Raw genomic sequence first — 15,958 nt, forward strand, 5'->3', positions numbered from 1 at the left:
AAATTATCCTTTGCAGTTAGTTGCTCAGAATTTCAAATCTTGCATGGTATTATGAATAATATTTTTGGGTCGTTTGTTTGATATATTATATCGAATGATGTGGGTACAATGATTGAATTCCATGCAGTTAGAGAATTTATTCAACACCCTAAACTAATAGCATCCGATTAGATAAGTATTTTAAAAACGTTTTTAGTATTTTATAAGTGAAAAAAAACTCAAAATATATGTTTGGATAAGTTTTTTGTATTCGATGATTATTTTTCTTCTCACGTGTTTAAATCTAGGGCTTGGATATTCTTAGTCCTCGAAAATTTATTGTGACAATTTTATTCCTTAATTTTCTCAAAAATTATAAAGATGTTTGCAAAAATTATAGAGATGTTTTTTTACTACATTTGATGTATATAAACACGCATTGCGTGTGTAACATAATATATCATCAAATCCATAACTTACCTGATTAATATTTACAAAGATGAGAAGAAATGTAATTGAATCTAATAAAATTTATTTAAATAGAAATGACATGGAGATTGAGCTTTTGAAAATATTGCTCGCAGTTATTGGTAGGAAACCGATAAGTTGAAAAAAATAAAGTTCGAGTAGAGAGTATTACATGAATATTGTTTTTGGAGAAAAACAATTTACAATATAAATTTTGAGGAAAACCAAGAAAAAAAAAATCAGAATAGGAAAAATGTGTGAATAAATCGAGTCCATTTATGAAAATATTTAATTTATATTCGAATATATCGAATTTGAGATCTTTTCGAGTTAAAATTAAATACAAATTATTTTAATAGATATATTAATATAATATAATTATAAATCAAATAAATAAATTTGGAGACCAATCGTTCTGAAAAACAACCAACTCCACTCCAGGCTCCAGCTGAGCCATTCTCTCTCTCTTCTCTCGCCTTTGTGTAAGGAGAAAGAAAACCCTAGTTCTCTCCGTCTCGTTCTTGCGCGGCAGACGCACTGCACGAATCTATCCAGTTGGGTTGGTAGAGGGTTTGGTTATTTTTCTTCGGATATAGATGAATATGTACAGAGATCGCGGGGGAGGTGGCTCGTCCAAGGGCGGGGGAGATTTACTGGATCGGAAGCGAATCAACGATGCGTTGGACAAACATCTGGAGAGGTCGTCTCCTTCTACATCTAGAAACAAGGGTGCTGCCGTTACCACCACGTCTACCTCCGCCGTCACCGCGGCTGCCGGAAAGGGTATCGACCACCGGGACAATAGATCTTCATCTACCATCAATACTAGCAAGAACAAATGCTCCGATGGTAATTTGGTTATTTTGTTGAGGTTGATTATTTTCTTTTTCAGACTGTTTTCCGTAGGTGGGTGATTGATCTCCTTAGTTTTTTTTTTTAAAAAAAATTGTTCCAATTTAGTGCATTTTTGGTTACTGTTTTTCATGATTTTCTCGCCTTTCTAAAGTATGTGAAATTCAAGTGATGAGCGACATATTTATTCTGCATTAGTAACTGTTATCTTGTGAAATTGGTAGATCTGGATCAGATGATGGATAACTAAAGTTGTCAGTAAGATTGCGAATGCGGATATCATTGTTGACAAATTGATTTCCTAAATAAAACTGGCTTTTGTGAATTTATTTGTGTTTTTATTTAAACATGATTATTCCAGTGCTTTTATGGCAATTAAAAGCGCACCAGTGTCCCTGGGCTTTAAGCGCAAAGCGAATGGCACTCTTTATGGAAGTAAAGAGCATAAACTAACATATCTAAAAAATCAAATCAATTTTTTTTAAGAATATGAGATTTGATATATCGAATATCGGAGTTCTTTGTATGTTCTGTGGGTTGGACAAGGAATGACCTAGAAATTTGGTGAATGAGTGAGAGTAATTGTATTTTGGATCATCATTTAAGTAGAAAGAGGACCTTTAAAATTTGAAATTGTCATTTGGGCCTAAAATACATATTTAACTTGTAAGGAAACTTGTGATCGTAAGATCGATTAGTTGGTTATGTGATGATTTGATGTAGTATATGGTATAACTGCATGAGATGCCTTTGCAATCTGTGTAATTGTGAGCTCTCATTTTTATGATCTTGAAACTGAAGATTTTTTTTGTAATGTTGAGGTACGGATTATGTTGTGTCAAAGCATCATGTAGCGGTGCCTCAAATATGTTAAGGATCGTTTAAGGGTTGTACAAGATAGCTGTGTTCATTGTAGGACTTATACATTAATGCATTAGTGGGTAGAAATGATAATGAATGGGGGCACTTCAAATGTGGACCGGTCAAGTTCACTTTTTTTCCCTTGTCTTGATTGGAGTAGTATTCCTCTCATTAATATATGAACCAATAAGATCTATTCGATCCTTAAATGGTATCTAAATCAAACTCTACCATATGGTAGGTGATTGTTCAGTCAAAGTTGGTAAGATGTTGATTCCTTAACAAGACACCTTTTTACTTTTCCTTTATTTTGTAATAGCCGTTAATTAAAGAGTAAGATTATCGAGCAAATATAATGATTACAATGAGTCAGACAGACAAAAGAGAACGCCGTTTAGAATCTTTTATTTCCTTGCATTTAACACTAGATTTCCTTTTTTCTTCTTTCCTTCTTTTGTGCACCTCGCCACGCACCTTGCACTTGAGTCCAGAGTGAATGACATTCGACGTGATCTGCAGTGGATTCTTTTTCTATTCTTGAATATAAGAATCTGGTTTTGTACACTTGTGGACATATATGTTTTTGTTTGTGTGCTGTGTATGCAGCTGTATAGTGATTAAAAATGAAAAGAATGTGATTTTGTATTCTATTGTTTTCAGAGGAGTCTGAGACAGACAGCGAAGAGTCTGACGTCAGTGGCTCTGATGGGGATGACACATCTTGGATTTCATGGTTTTGTAACTTGCGAGGAAATGAGTTCTTCTGTGAGGTTGATGATGAATATATTCAAGATGATTTTAACCTATGTGGGTTGAGCAGTCAGGTTCCCTATTATGATTATGCGCTTGACCTAATTCTGGATGTTGAATCTTCTCATGGTAAGCATATTGGTGTCATTGCCTTTTTTAAATTGTTGTTTTCATCATGGTTATAAATAGCCAGTGTTCTAAATGATGGTCCCGCACCGTCTATTCATGAGGCGGGTGTTTTAGGCGGCCCAAGCTATACGGCGTTGGGGAGGCTGGTCGAAGCGGCGGGCTCGGCGGACGAGGGCGGCGAGCAGGCGGGCAGTCAAGGATTTTAAGTTGTCGCCAACAATTTTAAAAACCTAGTCATCAATTTTAAAAACTTAGTCAAAGTCAACTAATTTTAAATATCAAAACCCTAGCACACCTCACTTTCGTTATTTTATTTTTGGTTTTAACTCTCAAGTCTCAACCACCGCACACAGTCCGCCGCCCACCGTCCGCTGCGTAAAAGTAATTATATCACTTTGTTAGCATAATAGCATTCATATGATGATGAATCTTTATTAATTGCACATTATCTAGATCATATTATATTATATGAAGGTTCTTTGTGCTAAACATTATTTAATTGCAAATTTTACATAAAAAATGATGAGTATTTGTGATTATATTGTATGATTATCTATAAAAAATTACTTTAAAAAATTCAACCGCCTAGGCGACCAAGGCAGTGACCGCCTCGCCACCGCCTCCTGCCATTTACAACCTTGTAAATAGCTTAAGCCCAGTACACAAAATCACCATAAATTGTGATTTGCCAGCATGTTGTAAACCCTAAAACCTTGCGATTAACCTTCCCTTCCCTAAATTTACTGGATGCAATTAATTCCCCAAATCTGCATTTAGTTTCCCACAACTACAATTAAAATTAATTTACATATGCCTTTGTATTTGCGCCGAAGACCTAAAAAATATAATTTTGGTGCCTCGTCCTTGGTCAACCGCAAATCGGTAACATTGGTAAGCAAAGAGAACTCTAGTAATTTGATGGTTGAAATTATTTTTTATTTATGTCAGGTTTTGCTGATGAGCGTTTGATTTATATTATCATTCAATAACGTGTGAAATATAACTTTTGTTGCTGTTGATCTTAATATTGTAGTAAAACGCACTTCATAAATACACATTCTAAAAAAATATGCATGGTGTGCCTCATTTCGATGAGGCGCGCACCTTGCCTTGCGCCAAAGGCTGCATGACACCATTGTGCCATAGTGCGCCTTGCACCCTAAATAACTGTGGTCTTGACTGTCTTTTTAAGTTGTTTTATGTCGAAAGAAACACGATTCTGTTAGGTATGGTGTAAGCACTCAGTTTTATGAATTGTTTTAAAATGAAAAGGAGCTTTTTTCCGAACTGAACTGTTAGTCGAGGTTATGATATGAAGGATCATGGTTCTATTTGGTTGTCAGGATGGACCTAATATGCAAATTACTCGACACTTTCTCGAGTTTTTCCAGTAATTTCTAGTTTCTTGAGTCCAACTCTAACAGCTGTAGAACCATTTTGAGTCGAGCTCGAGCTTTGCAGCCTTAAAATCGATTATTTGTTAAATTCTGGAGCTCTAACAGTAGAACTGTTATTATTTTTAATTATTTTTTATATTATAAAGTTACTTCTAAATTTATCATAATTTACATGTGTTTACAATTAATTATATAAAAATTAAAAGGTATTTTCATCAGTATGATCTTCATGTAGGTGATATGTTTACTGAGGAACAGAATGAGTTGGTAGAATCAGCTGCAGAAATGCTCTATGGCCTGATTCATGTCAGATACATTTTGACAACCAAGGGAATGGCTGCAATGGTAACATGAATAAGTTTTTTCATTTGTAGGTTAGCGACCGTTCTCTTTGTGTTGGTTTAGTCTCCTATAACTTGAGTTTGAACTTAAAACAGTTGGAGAAGTACAAAAGCTACGACTTTGGAAGATGTCCTAGAGTTTACTGCTCTGGACAACCTTGCCTTCCAGTTGGACAATCAGACATCCCCCGCTCAAGTACGGTGAAGATATACTGTCCCAAATGTGAAGATATTTACTACCCCCGATCCAAATACCAAGGCAGTATCCTCCTTACATTGTACTCTTGTTTTGATTCTTTAATTGTGTTGTTCCTTTGCATGCTAATATTGGGTGCATCTATCCATTGTAACTCTGTCCCTTCACTCTCTATCTGACATATGCGCTCAGATTCTTGGTATTCGGGTAGATGCCAGATTCGCGTATGATGCAATAACAAGAGAATTTAAGTGCCACGGTCATGGTCAAATTCACAATCTGATACTTGTGTGAATTTCGATCTATATAAGCTATATCTCTATGGTTATGCACAACTTGCTGAATAAACACTCTCCCGAGTCTATTCCAATTATCTGATGGGATGGACAGTTCAATTCTCCCACAAGCATGATAGAAAATTTAAACAATTTGGGTATTGTATGTTGTGCTTTGGCGCAAAGAAGATTTACAACTCTCATGTTAATTCCGTTTTATACCCTTGTATTGACCGTGTGTATAAAATCTCTATAATTGCCCATGGGGAGGCACTCAATGAGGGAACTATTTTATAATGGTTTCTTGATTGATGGTGTTTCAAATAACTTCTTTATTGATGGCTTGAAACCATTTAGCATCCTTTTGCATCGTTTTAGATACAATTTCCTTGACTGTCAAAGATATCGATGGATCGTATTTCGGAACAACATTCCCACATCTGTTCTTGATGACTTATGGACATCTCAAGCCACAAAAGCCGACGCAGAGCTATGTTCCCCGAGTCTTTGGCTTCAAGCTCCACAAGCCTTGACGAACAAGCTCTCACTCCTCCGCTAGCGAGCTCTTAATTCTTATTTTATTACTCATTTGACCTCTACGACACACAAGGGAGTTTAAGCTCGCCAGCTGAAACGCACCAGAAGGTATCAATGTCGCACATTACTTAACTGATGCTGAAGCAATAGTTTATCTGTTGAGTAAATTCATCATTAAATTACAGGGCTCGTGTAAGTCTTTCTTGTTAACTTTCGTTTTCAGATCGCAAACTGAAACCTTGTAAGCTACATTTTATTGTAGGACGTGAGTGCATACTTAAATTTATGTCAGCCTTACGGTTTGGGCTTATCGAATTTTAAGCATGGGTATATTTCACTAGTGGATATCATATACTTGTCTTTTTAATCCACACGAAGAAAAATCAAACCAATCCCTTAAGTTTTAAGATCTCAGATCATTTTCGTCACGTTTGTGGAATATTTTAATCGCTTCCTTTTTGAGGGATTACGATGCTTTCCATTTAACTTTAAAGCAAAATTGAGAAAGGCGTGCTAAATTTGTCGCTTCTTTGTCTCAATTACACAATTTACACGCTACTATCATCACTTGGCAAGGTAGAAGAGGAGCAATTTCAAGTTTAAGCAAACAACAAGTGATATTGGCCTAATGGCTTTAAAAAAAATACTTGGAAAAGATCAGTCAAGTGAATGTGTGATCTAATTTCAAACCGATCCTTTATTTTTAAATTATTTTAAACCAGTTTTTCGATTGGATATGTTGGCTAACGAAATCAATTTGACGAATAAAAAAAAAAACCATTTTCGAACTTGATTAAATTAACATCTTAAAACGAAATTTACTTGTGTTAATTTTAGGTTGTGACCTAAATGATTTTCTTCTCATAAAACCAACTATATTTATTTAACGCGCCATCTTAACAATCAGTGGTTGTAGTGTTATTTATTATTACGTCTCTATAAATATATGATAGAATTTTGAAAGTAAAAGCATCTATTAATTATAAGGAGTCGCCGTGCTTACCGTACAGTAAATTACCCCTACAATTAGTTTAAAAACTATTAATAGATTATTTAAGTTGTAATACAAAAATTTTCGTATCATAAAAAATAATCTAACTCAACTATGTTAAGAAATAGCACAAATTTTAATAAAATATTGATACATGTAATATTTTTTGCGCAAAACAAAGCTCGATTTTTAGGATAAGTTTTTTGTGAGATTGTCTTGTTAATTTATATATTTGAGACATATTTATAAAAAAAATATTATTTTTGACATAAAAAATAATATATTTTCATGAGTCAGATTATATTGGATATTTTTATCATAAAGTTAACTATCGAGACGATTATAAGTTTTTGGAAATTTTTTTATTAATAAATTATTTGAAAATATATTATGTTTTCAGATCTATTTAATTTAATATACTGGAAAAAACTTTATATCTAAACCCTCTTTCCAAAAAAATTTGATGGGGTGGACCTTGCCAGGTATATAAGTCCAAAAGGTGATGTCATTTTCTGTGAATTAAAAATGTCAGCCATTTTAGAAAGGGATGGGTATGTTCATAGATACGTAGTTACACCGATATTTCTTTATGCTTTTCAGAGTCAAACTTTAAAATATTATGATTAGTTTATTGTACTGATCACTTAAAAAATTATATTTCATTAATATTTTTTAAAAGACAAAGTCATTCCCTTGTGTATGTGTCTATTTATATATCTATACTATTTTATTAAATTTGAGACACTTAGAATAACTAATTTTGGTGTCATAGTCTGTTTTATTAATTATATATATTAAAAAAATTTAAAATTTTATAGTAAGTTATATGTAGTTTAGTGGATAGAATTATTGTCACTTGAAATTTAGGTTATAAAATCAATTCCGATGTTATTTTTTTATTCTTTTATTTTTCAATTTATTTTTTAATTTATATATCAAAATTACGGTTTAGTCCCTCACTATTTCTTATAATTATATTTTGATCCTCTTCTAAATATAATTAAAATAAATTATAAAAAATATTATACAAGCACACAACGCGTGTGTCGGTGCACTAGTATATATGTGTGTGTGTAAAATACATTTTCTTTCTTATCTTGATAATATTTTAGTAAATTAACTAAGTGGAAATGAATAATTGTCTTTAAATCTTGGGTTCTCTGAAACATATATTAAATAAATAATAACGCTATAGTGTCTTATAATATATTTCTAAATCTAACCTGAATTTAATTTGATGTTCAGAAAACAACTTTTAATGTATGTTTTTAATTTCATCTGACAAGTAAACAATTTACGCAAACCATTGCTATATTATTTGTCAAAACGTTAAAAACCTCAGGAAAAGCAAAATCAACTCTCTCTTTTTTCCCTCTTTTCAAACTTCTGTTTGCCTTTTGGCAATAGTCGTGATATCGTTTTGTGGAAGGCAAACCGGAGAATTGGTCCAACAAGGAATAATAGATAATTAAAAATCTTGAATTTGAATTACAATTAGAAAAACTTTGTGTGAGATCGTATTTTGTGAAACAAATATCTTATTTTGGTCATCCATGAAAAAGTATTTCTTTTTATGCTAAGTGTATTACTTTTTATTGTGAATATCGATAAGATTGAATCGTCTCATAGATAAAGATTCGTGAGATCATTACAGAAGAAACATACTCTTATAATTATATGATGTATAGAACATGGTCATTAAGACATGGTTAACGTATCATTTTTTTAAATTCTTTTTTTAAAAAAATTTAAAACCAATTTCGTGTGGTCAACCATGTTTGCAGCTCAAGGATTAGCTTATGTCAAATCTAATTATTTTTCCCCCTCTATGGGCAAATGTATAGATATTTTGCGGCTATTTGGATATTAAAAATTATAAATCAAGATTATTATAGATTTTTTTTAAATCAATTACATTAAAATTCGACTCAAGTTTAATATTATATTGAATTATGATAAAATAAAACTCTTACCAAATTATAAAAAAACATTCTCTTTCTTTAAATTGAGATTTGAAAACATAAATAATTGACACGAATATATGATCTTGGTCGACCCCTCTTAATTCTAATTCAAACACGTGGCAAATGATTATGAAAATTTGGTAATAAATCTGGCCATAGACATTTAGTTGACAAGTTGTTACAACATGATTGATTTGGGTAATTTGGGATTATATTAGATTTGATGGACAAATATTTTCCTTATTTATATAATTTTTGGATGATTATTGTTTTCGTATAATGTGATAGACTTTTCCAATATAACATGCAAATATATGGTGTCAGTAAAAAAAATTATTTTTTGTTATTTAGTTCTTTGATCAAGGAAAAATAAATCATTTCGATTAATAATTGTATTCGTGGTAATTAAATGATTATCGGAATAATAATTTGACAAAAATTTGTGCGAGACGATCCCCACGTGTCGTATTTTGTGAGACGAGTCTCTTATTTGACTCATTCATGAAAAATATTACTTTTTATGCTAAGATATTACTTTTATTGTGAATATCGGTAAGATTGACCCGTCTCACAGATAAAGATTCGTGAGACCGTCTCACAATATACTTACTCTAATAATTTATCAATCTGCGATCGATTTAAGAAGTCACCTGGAAACGTTTTTTTTTTTTTTTTTGGAAAGTTAGCTTATGATTCGACGATCGACTTAAAAAGCCACCTATAAACGCTCGATGCTAAGCGTGATCGGACATGTGAATATATATATATATAGAGAGAGAAATGAGGCAAACTTGTAATATAGAAAGTAAAAGAGGTCAAAATGCAATATTCAAAGAAATGTGATATACCCTTTTATTTAAAAAGGCAGAGGCAATTTCCTTCCACGGCCGGCCGCCTCTGGTTTCAAAATCATCCTTCTCCATGCACCATTCCTTTCTCGGACTCTACGCTCCTCGTTTACTCTCTCACGTACTCTAGCACTAATCTCCGTACATAGGAACCCGCAATTACGTTCTTCCCTCCATTACTTTCCATTTCAAGAAACGGGAAGAGATAAGCTAATCGCAGAGGATAATAAAGGGAAAAGAAGAACGGATCGGGATCGCAAGGAATTGGGGAAAATATTGTTTTTCTTTGTTGAAGTTTTTTTTCCGGGGAAAAGATTTGGCTTCGTATATTTAATGCATCAGAAGAAATCTGAAGTACAGATCGGAACAGAAAGCAGCGGCGTCTCTTCCGATTTCAACCCTACCCCACCCCTCACCCCTTCTTACCTTTCCCAGAAACACCCCTACTTTTTTCATAATATCCGATCAAGTCCTCACCAGCCTTCTTCCGTCAATAATCCTACCCTACAGATTCTTATCGATGATGAGAATCAACAGCAGCAGGAGTCGAATGATGCGTTTGCCCTCAGGCCCACCACTCCTTTCAAGAGACCCAATATTCAGCAGCAATTCGCCGCTTCCCTTACCAAAACTCCGACTCTGTCGAATGCCCTCCATAGATACGGGGTTTCCGCGCAGAACCCACCTACAAGATTCAATCTTTTATGCACCAGGTCTCAGAAATTCTTGACTCATTTCCACCATCACCTCCGCCTACTGCGCCGTCGCCTCCGCCTCCGCCTTCACCTCCGCTTAATCCTTTTCCTCAGCCTTCCCTTCTTTTATTTTCTGGTCTCCCATCCTTCAAGTTCGTTCATTCTTGATTTCCTCTCCGCCTTTGCCTTCTCCGCGGCGCTTTTGTTTTCTCTGAATTTGGCCATTCCACGACTTCCCACTATAAGGTTGTTCCTTGCCCGATCGTTACCGATCAAGATTAGCTCGAAGGATCATATTAGTCGGTCGCATTTACCAGTTTTTTGGTCAATTGGGTCGCGGATGAAGGCAGATAAGAAGTCAATATCGGGGTGTTATGTGCAGGCGTATAGCAACGGTGATGTGTACGAGGGTGAGTTTCACAAGGGCAAATGTAATGGCAATGGGGTTTATTACTATTACATGAGTGGAAGATATGAAGGGGATTGGATAGATGGCAAGTATGATGGTTATGGGGTAGAGACGTGGGCTCGGGGGAGCCGGTATAGAGGACAGCATCGGCAGGGACTTAGACATGGTTATGGAGTGTATAGGTTTTATACAGGAGATGTGTATGCTGGGGAGTGGTGTAATGGGCAGAGCCATGGGTGTGGTATTCATACTTGTGAGGATGGGAGCCGGTATGTGGGTGAATTTAAATGGGGTGTTAAACATGGCCTTGGACATTATCATTTTAGGTAATATAATAAACGTTTTCTTCAGAATTGACCACTCTTACAGGCTTATTATTTGTTTGATTAGCGCATTTCGGTGTTCGAGCTTGAAGTTCGAACATACTCAAATGTTGTTCAGTTTTGCTGTGTTCTAAGACATATCTAGACAAGTAAAGACTTTTTCTGAACATTATGTATTGTATGGATATGATTCAAATGTCCAGCATCTTTTATCGTTGTCTTTGGTGTTCTCTTCCATCTGATTAACTGTGTATTCGATTACTATAGTTTCTTTGTCCTTTACGTTTTGAGGTTGTTTGTTGATGGGCAGTTTTCGGTTGACGTTTGTTGATACCAGGTGAGGCTTAAAAGATTAATGATCCCTTTAGTAGAATCCTCGGTGACTTTTTGTACCTGAGAATAATCCCATCCACATACTTCAACATTAGTTAATGCAAGAGTTGCAGATAATGGTTGTTTATCGTTTCTGAATTTTAATTAAATATCTGATCCACCATTTCTCCGCACAGGAATGGGGATAGATATGCTGGAGAATACTTTGCTGATAAAATGCATGGGTTCGGGGTCTATTTCTTCGCAAACGGCCACCGCTATGAAGGTGCTTGGCATGAGGGTAGAAGACAGGGGCTCGGATTGTACACTTTCAGGAATGGAGAAACTCAATCAGGCCATTGGCAAAATGGAATTCTTGATGTGCCTAGCACTCAGAGCACCATCTCTCTCGTTTCTCCTGTTGCTGTTAACCACTCAAAAGTGCTTAACGTTGTTCAGGTAAAATTTTCACGTTCCACTGCCATTCTCCAATGTTATTTGTCAGCTTAAGTAATGCGTGATAGATAAGGTGGTGTGGGGCTTAATCTTATCAAGAATTGTTAAATGGAAATTTAGGGTACGTTTCCATCTTGTAGGAGGTTTACAAAGTTTTCGTAACCTTTCAGGAGGCTCGACGAGCAGCGGAGAAAGCTTATGAAGTGGCCAAGGTAGACGAGAGAGTTAACCGAGCAGTATCAGCAGCTAATCGGGCAGCCAATGCAGCCAGAGTTGCAGCTGTAAAAGCCGTGCAAAAACAGATGCATCATAGAAGCAATAGCGATGAAATACCAGTTCCTGTGGCTTATAACTTTGTAACTGAAGACCAATCCAATCGTTAGAACCAGTGATGAATTTTAGCCAAAAAGATCTTCACAGGATACGACTCAACAGTATTTGCGACACGCTTCAAGTTTACTACTTTTCTTGATCAAACATAACGTTGTTTCTTGATGAAAACTGAGTTTTCGAGAAACTCGCGGCGAGAGAGGAGAGGGATTTCTCTCCCAAGGCGGTTTTAAGATCCTTCTTTTCTTTCTTTCTTAATTTTTGTAAAGTTAAAATAGATGGGTATGGGATTGGGTGATGATGGTATACAGGGGAACTCCTATTCCATCCGGCCCGGTCTTGTATATGCAGTAATGTGTACGTGCTGAGAAAATTAAGAAATATATGTATATTATTAATCAAGTTGTTCTGTTCTATGTTTTGTGTGTGTCTGAACTCAAGAGTAAATCTTTTCCTTTCGCTTGAAGTTGGAAGAAAGGCAATCTATATTGCATATTTGCATTGGACTGGAATCTATATTCAATACCATTATTTTTGGATAAGGAATTCAATTTTTGCAAAGTAGATAAAAATGTCATTTTCTGCTTTCTCATTCAGAAAAAAAAAAAAAAATTGGATAAACACTAATAATTTTTCCAATCACAAAATATAAATGGTAAACTCGTGCACTCTTGAGCTCCACTAATCCAATCATTTATCTATATATTTATTTATTGATGATTAATAATTCCAATCTTATCTTCCAACTCAAAAATAAAACCAGGATCCGACAAATGAGTGTTGTCAGGTTACTATCAAATTGTTACTAATTCGACGAATGTGCAATCTCCATTTTTCCACGGCTTAGGATACTCACCTCTAATAATAAGAACATGATAAAACTTCATTATTTACTTTTGAGGAAAAATTGCTTTAAATTCGGGAATATTATTTTTATATCAGAAAACTCTTGACGACAACATTTTTCTAATGAATTTTTTTTTAAAAAAAAAAAACTCAATTTAACATAATCAATGGTAGACCTGATCAGACTTCAGACACAATACAATAAAAATAATTATATTCAATCAACTTGGCGGAAAAAAACTATCAAAATATAACCATTAATCTATTTTATCTAACAAGTTGTCTACTTGACGACAAAATTGTGGAATTTTACATATCTTTTTGAATGAAGACATGTCGCGTAAACTCCGGGTACTTCCAAACATTAGAAAAAAAATCATGAAACCCTTTAGGGAATTTTAAGACGCTAAATAACTCTTGATTGTTTAAAAATTGGATGGTCTGTTCCATCTTATTTTATGTTTCATGTTTTATTTCTCTATCATTGTATCGATTATGTCAATCAATTTTGATGTACGATATGGAGGTAAGTTTAAACTTAAACCGAAGAGTAGTTATCCAAAAATAATTTACGTTTAGAGAGTTAAACACGAGTTTAAGAATATGAAATTCAGACGGTTTAATTTTTCAGATTTATATGTTCTGCACAAGTTGTATGGTGGAAATAAGTTTAATGTTAATTTTTATTTTTACAAAATTCCTGATATAAGGATTGTACGTTGTTTGGTAAATACGCTTAGAGATTTGGATGTGACAAAATAGGCATCGTATAAAGATTCACACATGGTGACTATTTGGATTGAGGAGACAATCTGGAAGAGCACATATAGTTGCTACAAATCTCACAACTATGCAGTCAGGACACTTCAATTAGGGATGAAAATATGAAGTAGGAAAACAACGCCAAGACAATCTCACTGATTTAACTCTCAGTCTGCTCCCTCAGCCTCCGGATGGTACTCCGAACCGTCACAGCACTAGCAGTGCTGCAAAACAGAATATATACATAGAAGTGAGGAAAGGAAGCATAAATATCAAATGATCTACACAACATGGAGATAAGAAAGATTATTACTTCAATGTGTAGGCACCGCCTGCTTTCACTTTGCCGCAGTCCTTGCATCCCCAAATGCCAACAGCCTTTCTTTTCACTGCATACTGTAACAGAACTATCGCACTAAGTACACTCATAATCGACCAAGATCATGCTAAAAATGAGTTATGTAACAGAACTATGGCACTAAGTGCTACACTCATAATCGACCAAGATCGTGCTAAAAATGAGTTATGTAACAGAACTATCTCACTAAGAACCTTCCCGCAGAATTCACAAAAGTACTTGCTGTGCTGACTTACTTCCATCTTCTTAATCTGCTTTCTCAAACTAGCACCATAACGGGTGCCTGCAAAGTTTTTTCTTCAACATCAAAACGCAGCAGGGTATCAGAATAAATGAAATTCTGACTCTACCACTAAGAATCCACAAAAGTGGCACCCAATAAATGGCTAAAAATTGCAAATAACGAAGCATTAGAGCACTAAAAAGGCTGAACTACCATTAGACTCATCATTCAGATCTACAAGTTCACGAAAGACCACTTTTTTGCAACATTAAGGTCACAATGTATCCACAACAGAGGTTAACCCATCACCACCTTCCTGCAAAGCAACAAGCAAGGAGCGTGGACCAACAATTACTACCCCTAGATGAAATTAAAATCGATTTTGCATATTAGGAGTATAATCTTCCAGTTATTAAACGGAACGGCTATGCAAAAGAAGTGGCCACCACACAAAATTCAACTTTCATGTCAACCTGTTAAATGAAAATCACAAAAAACTATTTTCATGGTTGTAAGAAATTCATGACAGAGTTTAAACTCATCATCTCCATCTCTCAAATAACAAGCTAAGGGAAAAGAACCGGACAACCAATATATACACACAAGAAAACAATGAAAGGATAAATCATAGATTGAGAAATAAAACATTCATAGAAATACAACTGACCGTATTTCGCAACAATGCCAACCTTCTTGGTTCTCTTGGCCTGCACAAAGCAAAGAACGGTAATGAATACACAGTTAACTGATGGACGTGGGAGATTTTTGGTAGGGCAAGATAAAGTTTTTATAGTACCTTCTGGTAGTGTGTTTGGTTTTACTTTGGAACACCAATAAAGTGTTGTAAATTTTGAAATCATGTTTGTGGGTGTGTTTCTTTCTTTGCAAACGAATGACAATGATCGGGTAATAAAATTAGTTCCGAAAGCAAATGATGTTAAATATGGAAAGTTGATTAAAGAGACATATACTACATTCCAAAAGACAAATTACCAATCCTCACGTAAAAATAAGTTTTTGCCATCAATAAAAACGAAAATTAATAATTATTAACCCCCTAATTATTCACCCACCTTAAATTTAAACACTCGTATTTCAACAGATTCAATTACAAAACGAGCATTTAAAAATATACACTGAATGTAATAGAGATTCGAAAACAAGAAAATCATTTCGATGTAGCTTATGCGTTCGTGTGTGTGTGAGAGAGCGGGGGGGGGGGGGGGGGGGGGGGGGGGGGTGTACCATTGGAGCTGAGCCGCAGGCGGAGCAGAAACCCTAGGTAGACTTAGTTGCGGTAAAATGTATATTGCATAATCGAGACAGAAATATAGTAAGAAATTCTGAAGTCCAACACTTGGCCCATTATTTGCTTTTATTTAGGAAGCCCAAGCCCAGTTATGGGCCTGATAAGCCCACTGTTTATTTCAAAATAATCTATACTATTTTATTAAGTTCGAGACACTTAGATTAACTAATTTTGGTGTCATAGTCTGTTTTAATAATTATATATATTAATAAAATGTTAAAATTTTAATGCAAGTTATATGTAATTAGTCATTGTTTCTTAGGATTTAAGTTATAGGTTCAATTTTTATTGAGGTCATTTTTTTATTTTTTTATTTTTTAATTTATTTTTTATTTATATATCAAAAT

At 34.5% G+C, this 15,958-nt stretch overlaps 3 protein-coding genes across 4 annotated transcripts; 2 read left to right on the forward strand and 1 right to left on the reverse strand.

The window, feature by feature from the left end:
• Positions 1 to 850: 850 nt before the first annotated feature.
• On the forward strand, positions 851 to 6,095 carry LOC142526707 (casein kinase II subunit beta-1-like). The gene is made up of 5 exons (XM_075631258.1): positions 851 to 1,296; positions 2,821 to 3,039; positions 4,672 to 4,781; positions 4,874 to 5,039; positions 5,651 to 6,095. The coding sequence occupies exons 1-5, from the start codon at positions 1,044 to 1,046 to the stop codon at positions 5,779 to 5,781; spliced, it is 879 nt and encodes a 292-aa protein (XP_075487373.1). The 5' UTR covers positions 851 to 1,043; the 3' UTR covers positions 5,782 to 6,095.
• Positions 6,096 to 9,602: 3,507 nt separating this feature from the next.
• LOC142526774 (uncharacterized) lies at positions 9,603 to 12,529 on the forward strand. The gene is made up of 3 exons (XM_075631351.1): positions 9,603 to 11,018; positions 11,525 to 11,786; positions 11,954 to 12,529. The coding sequence occupies exons 1-3, from the start codon at positions 9,922 to 9,924 to the stop codon at positions 12,164 to 12,166; spliced, it is 1,572 nt and encodes a 523-aa protein (XP_075487466.1). The 5' UTR covers positions 9,603 to 9,921; the 3' UTR covers positions 12,167 to 12,529.
• Positions 12,530 to 13,724: 1,195 nt separating this feature from the next.
• On the reverse strand, positions 13,725 to 15,642 carry LOC142526762 (large ribosomal subunit protein eL43-like). Of its 2 annotated transcripts, none has more exons than XM_075631337.1 (5): positions 15,548 to 15,642; positions 14,970 to 15,009; positions 14,316 to 14,362; positions 14,035 to 14,117; positions 13,725 to 13,945 (listed from the first exon to the last, which is right to left on the reverse strand). In XM_075631337.1, the coding sequence occupies exons 1-5, from the start codon at positions 15,548 to 15,550 to the stop codon at positions 13,882 to 13,884; spliced, it is 237 nt and encodes a 78-aa protein (XP_075487452.1). In that variant the 5' UTR covers positions 15,551 to 15,642; the 3' UTR covers positions 13,725 to 13,881. The 2 variants fall into 2 exon arrangements, with proteins under 2 accessions (XP_075487452.1, XP_075487451.1); XM_075631336.1 differs by having other exon boundaries at positions 14,274 to 14,362.
• Between the last annotated feature and the right edge of the window lie 316 nt (positions 15,643 to 15,958).

The sequence above is a fragment of the Primulina tabacum genome, chromosome 15 (genome assembly GCF_025594145.1).
Source record: "Primulina tabacum isolate GXHZ01 chromosome 15, ASM2559414v2, whole genome shotgun sequence".
Classification (NCBI taxonomy): Eukaryota; Viridiplantae; Streptophyta; class Magnoliopsida; order Lamiales; family Gesneriaceae; genus Primulina; species Primulina tabacum.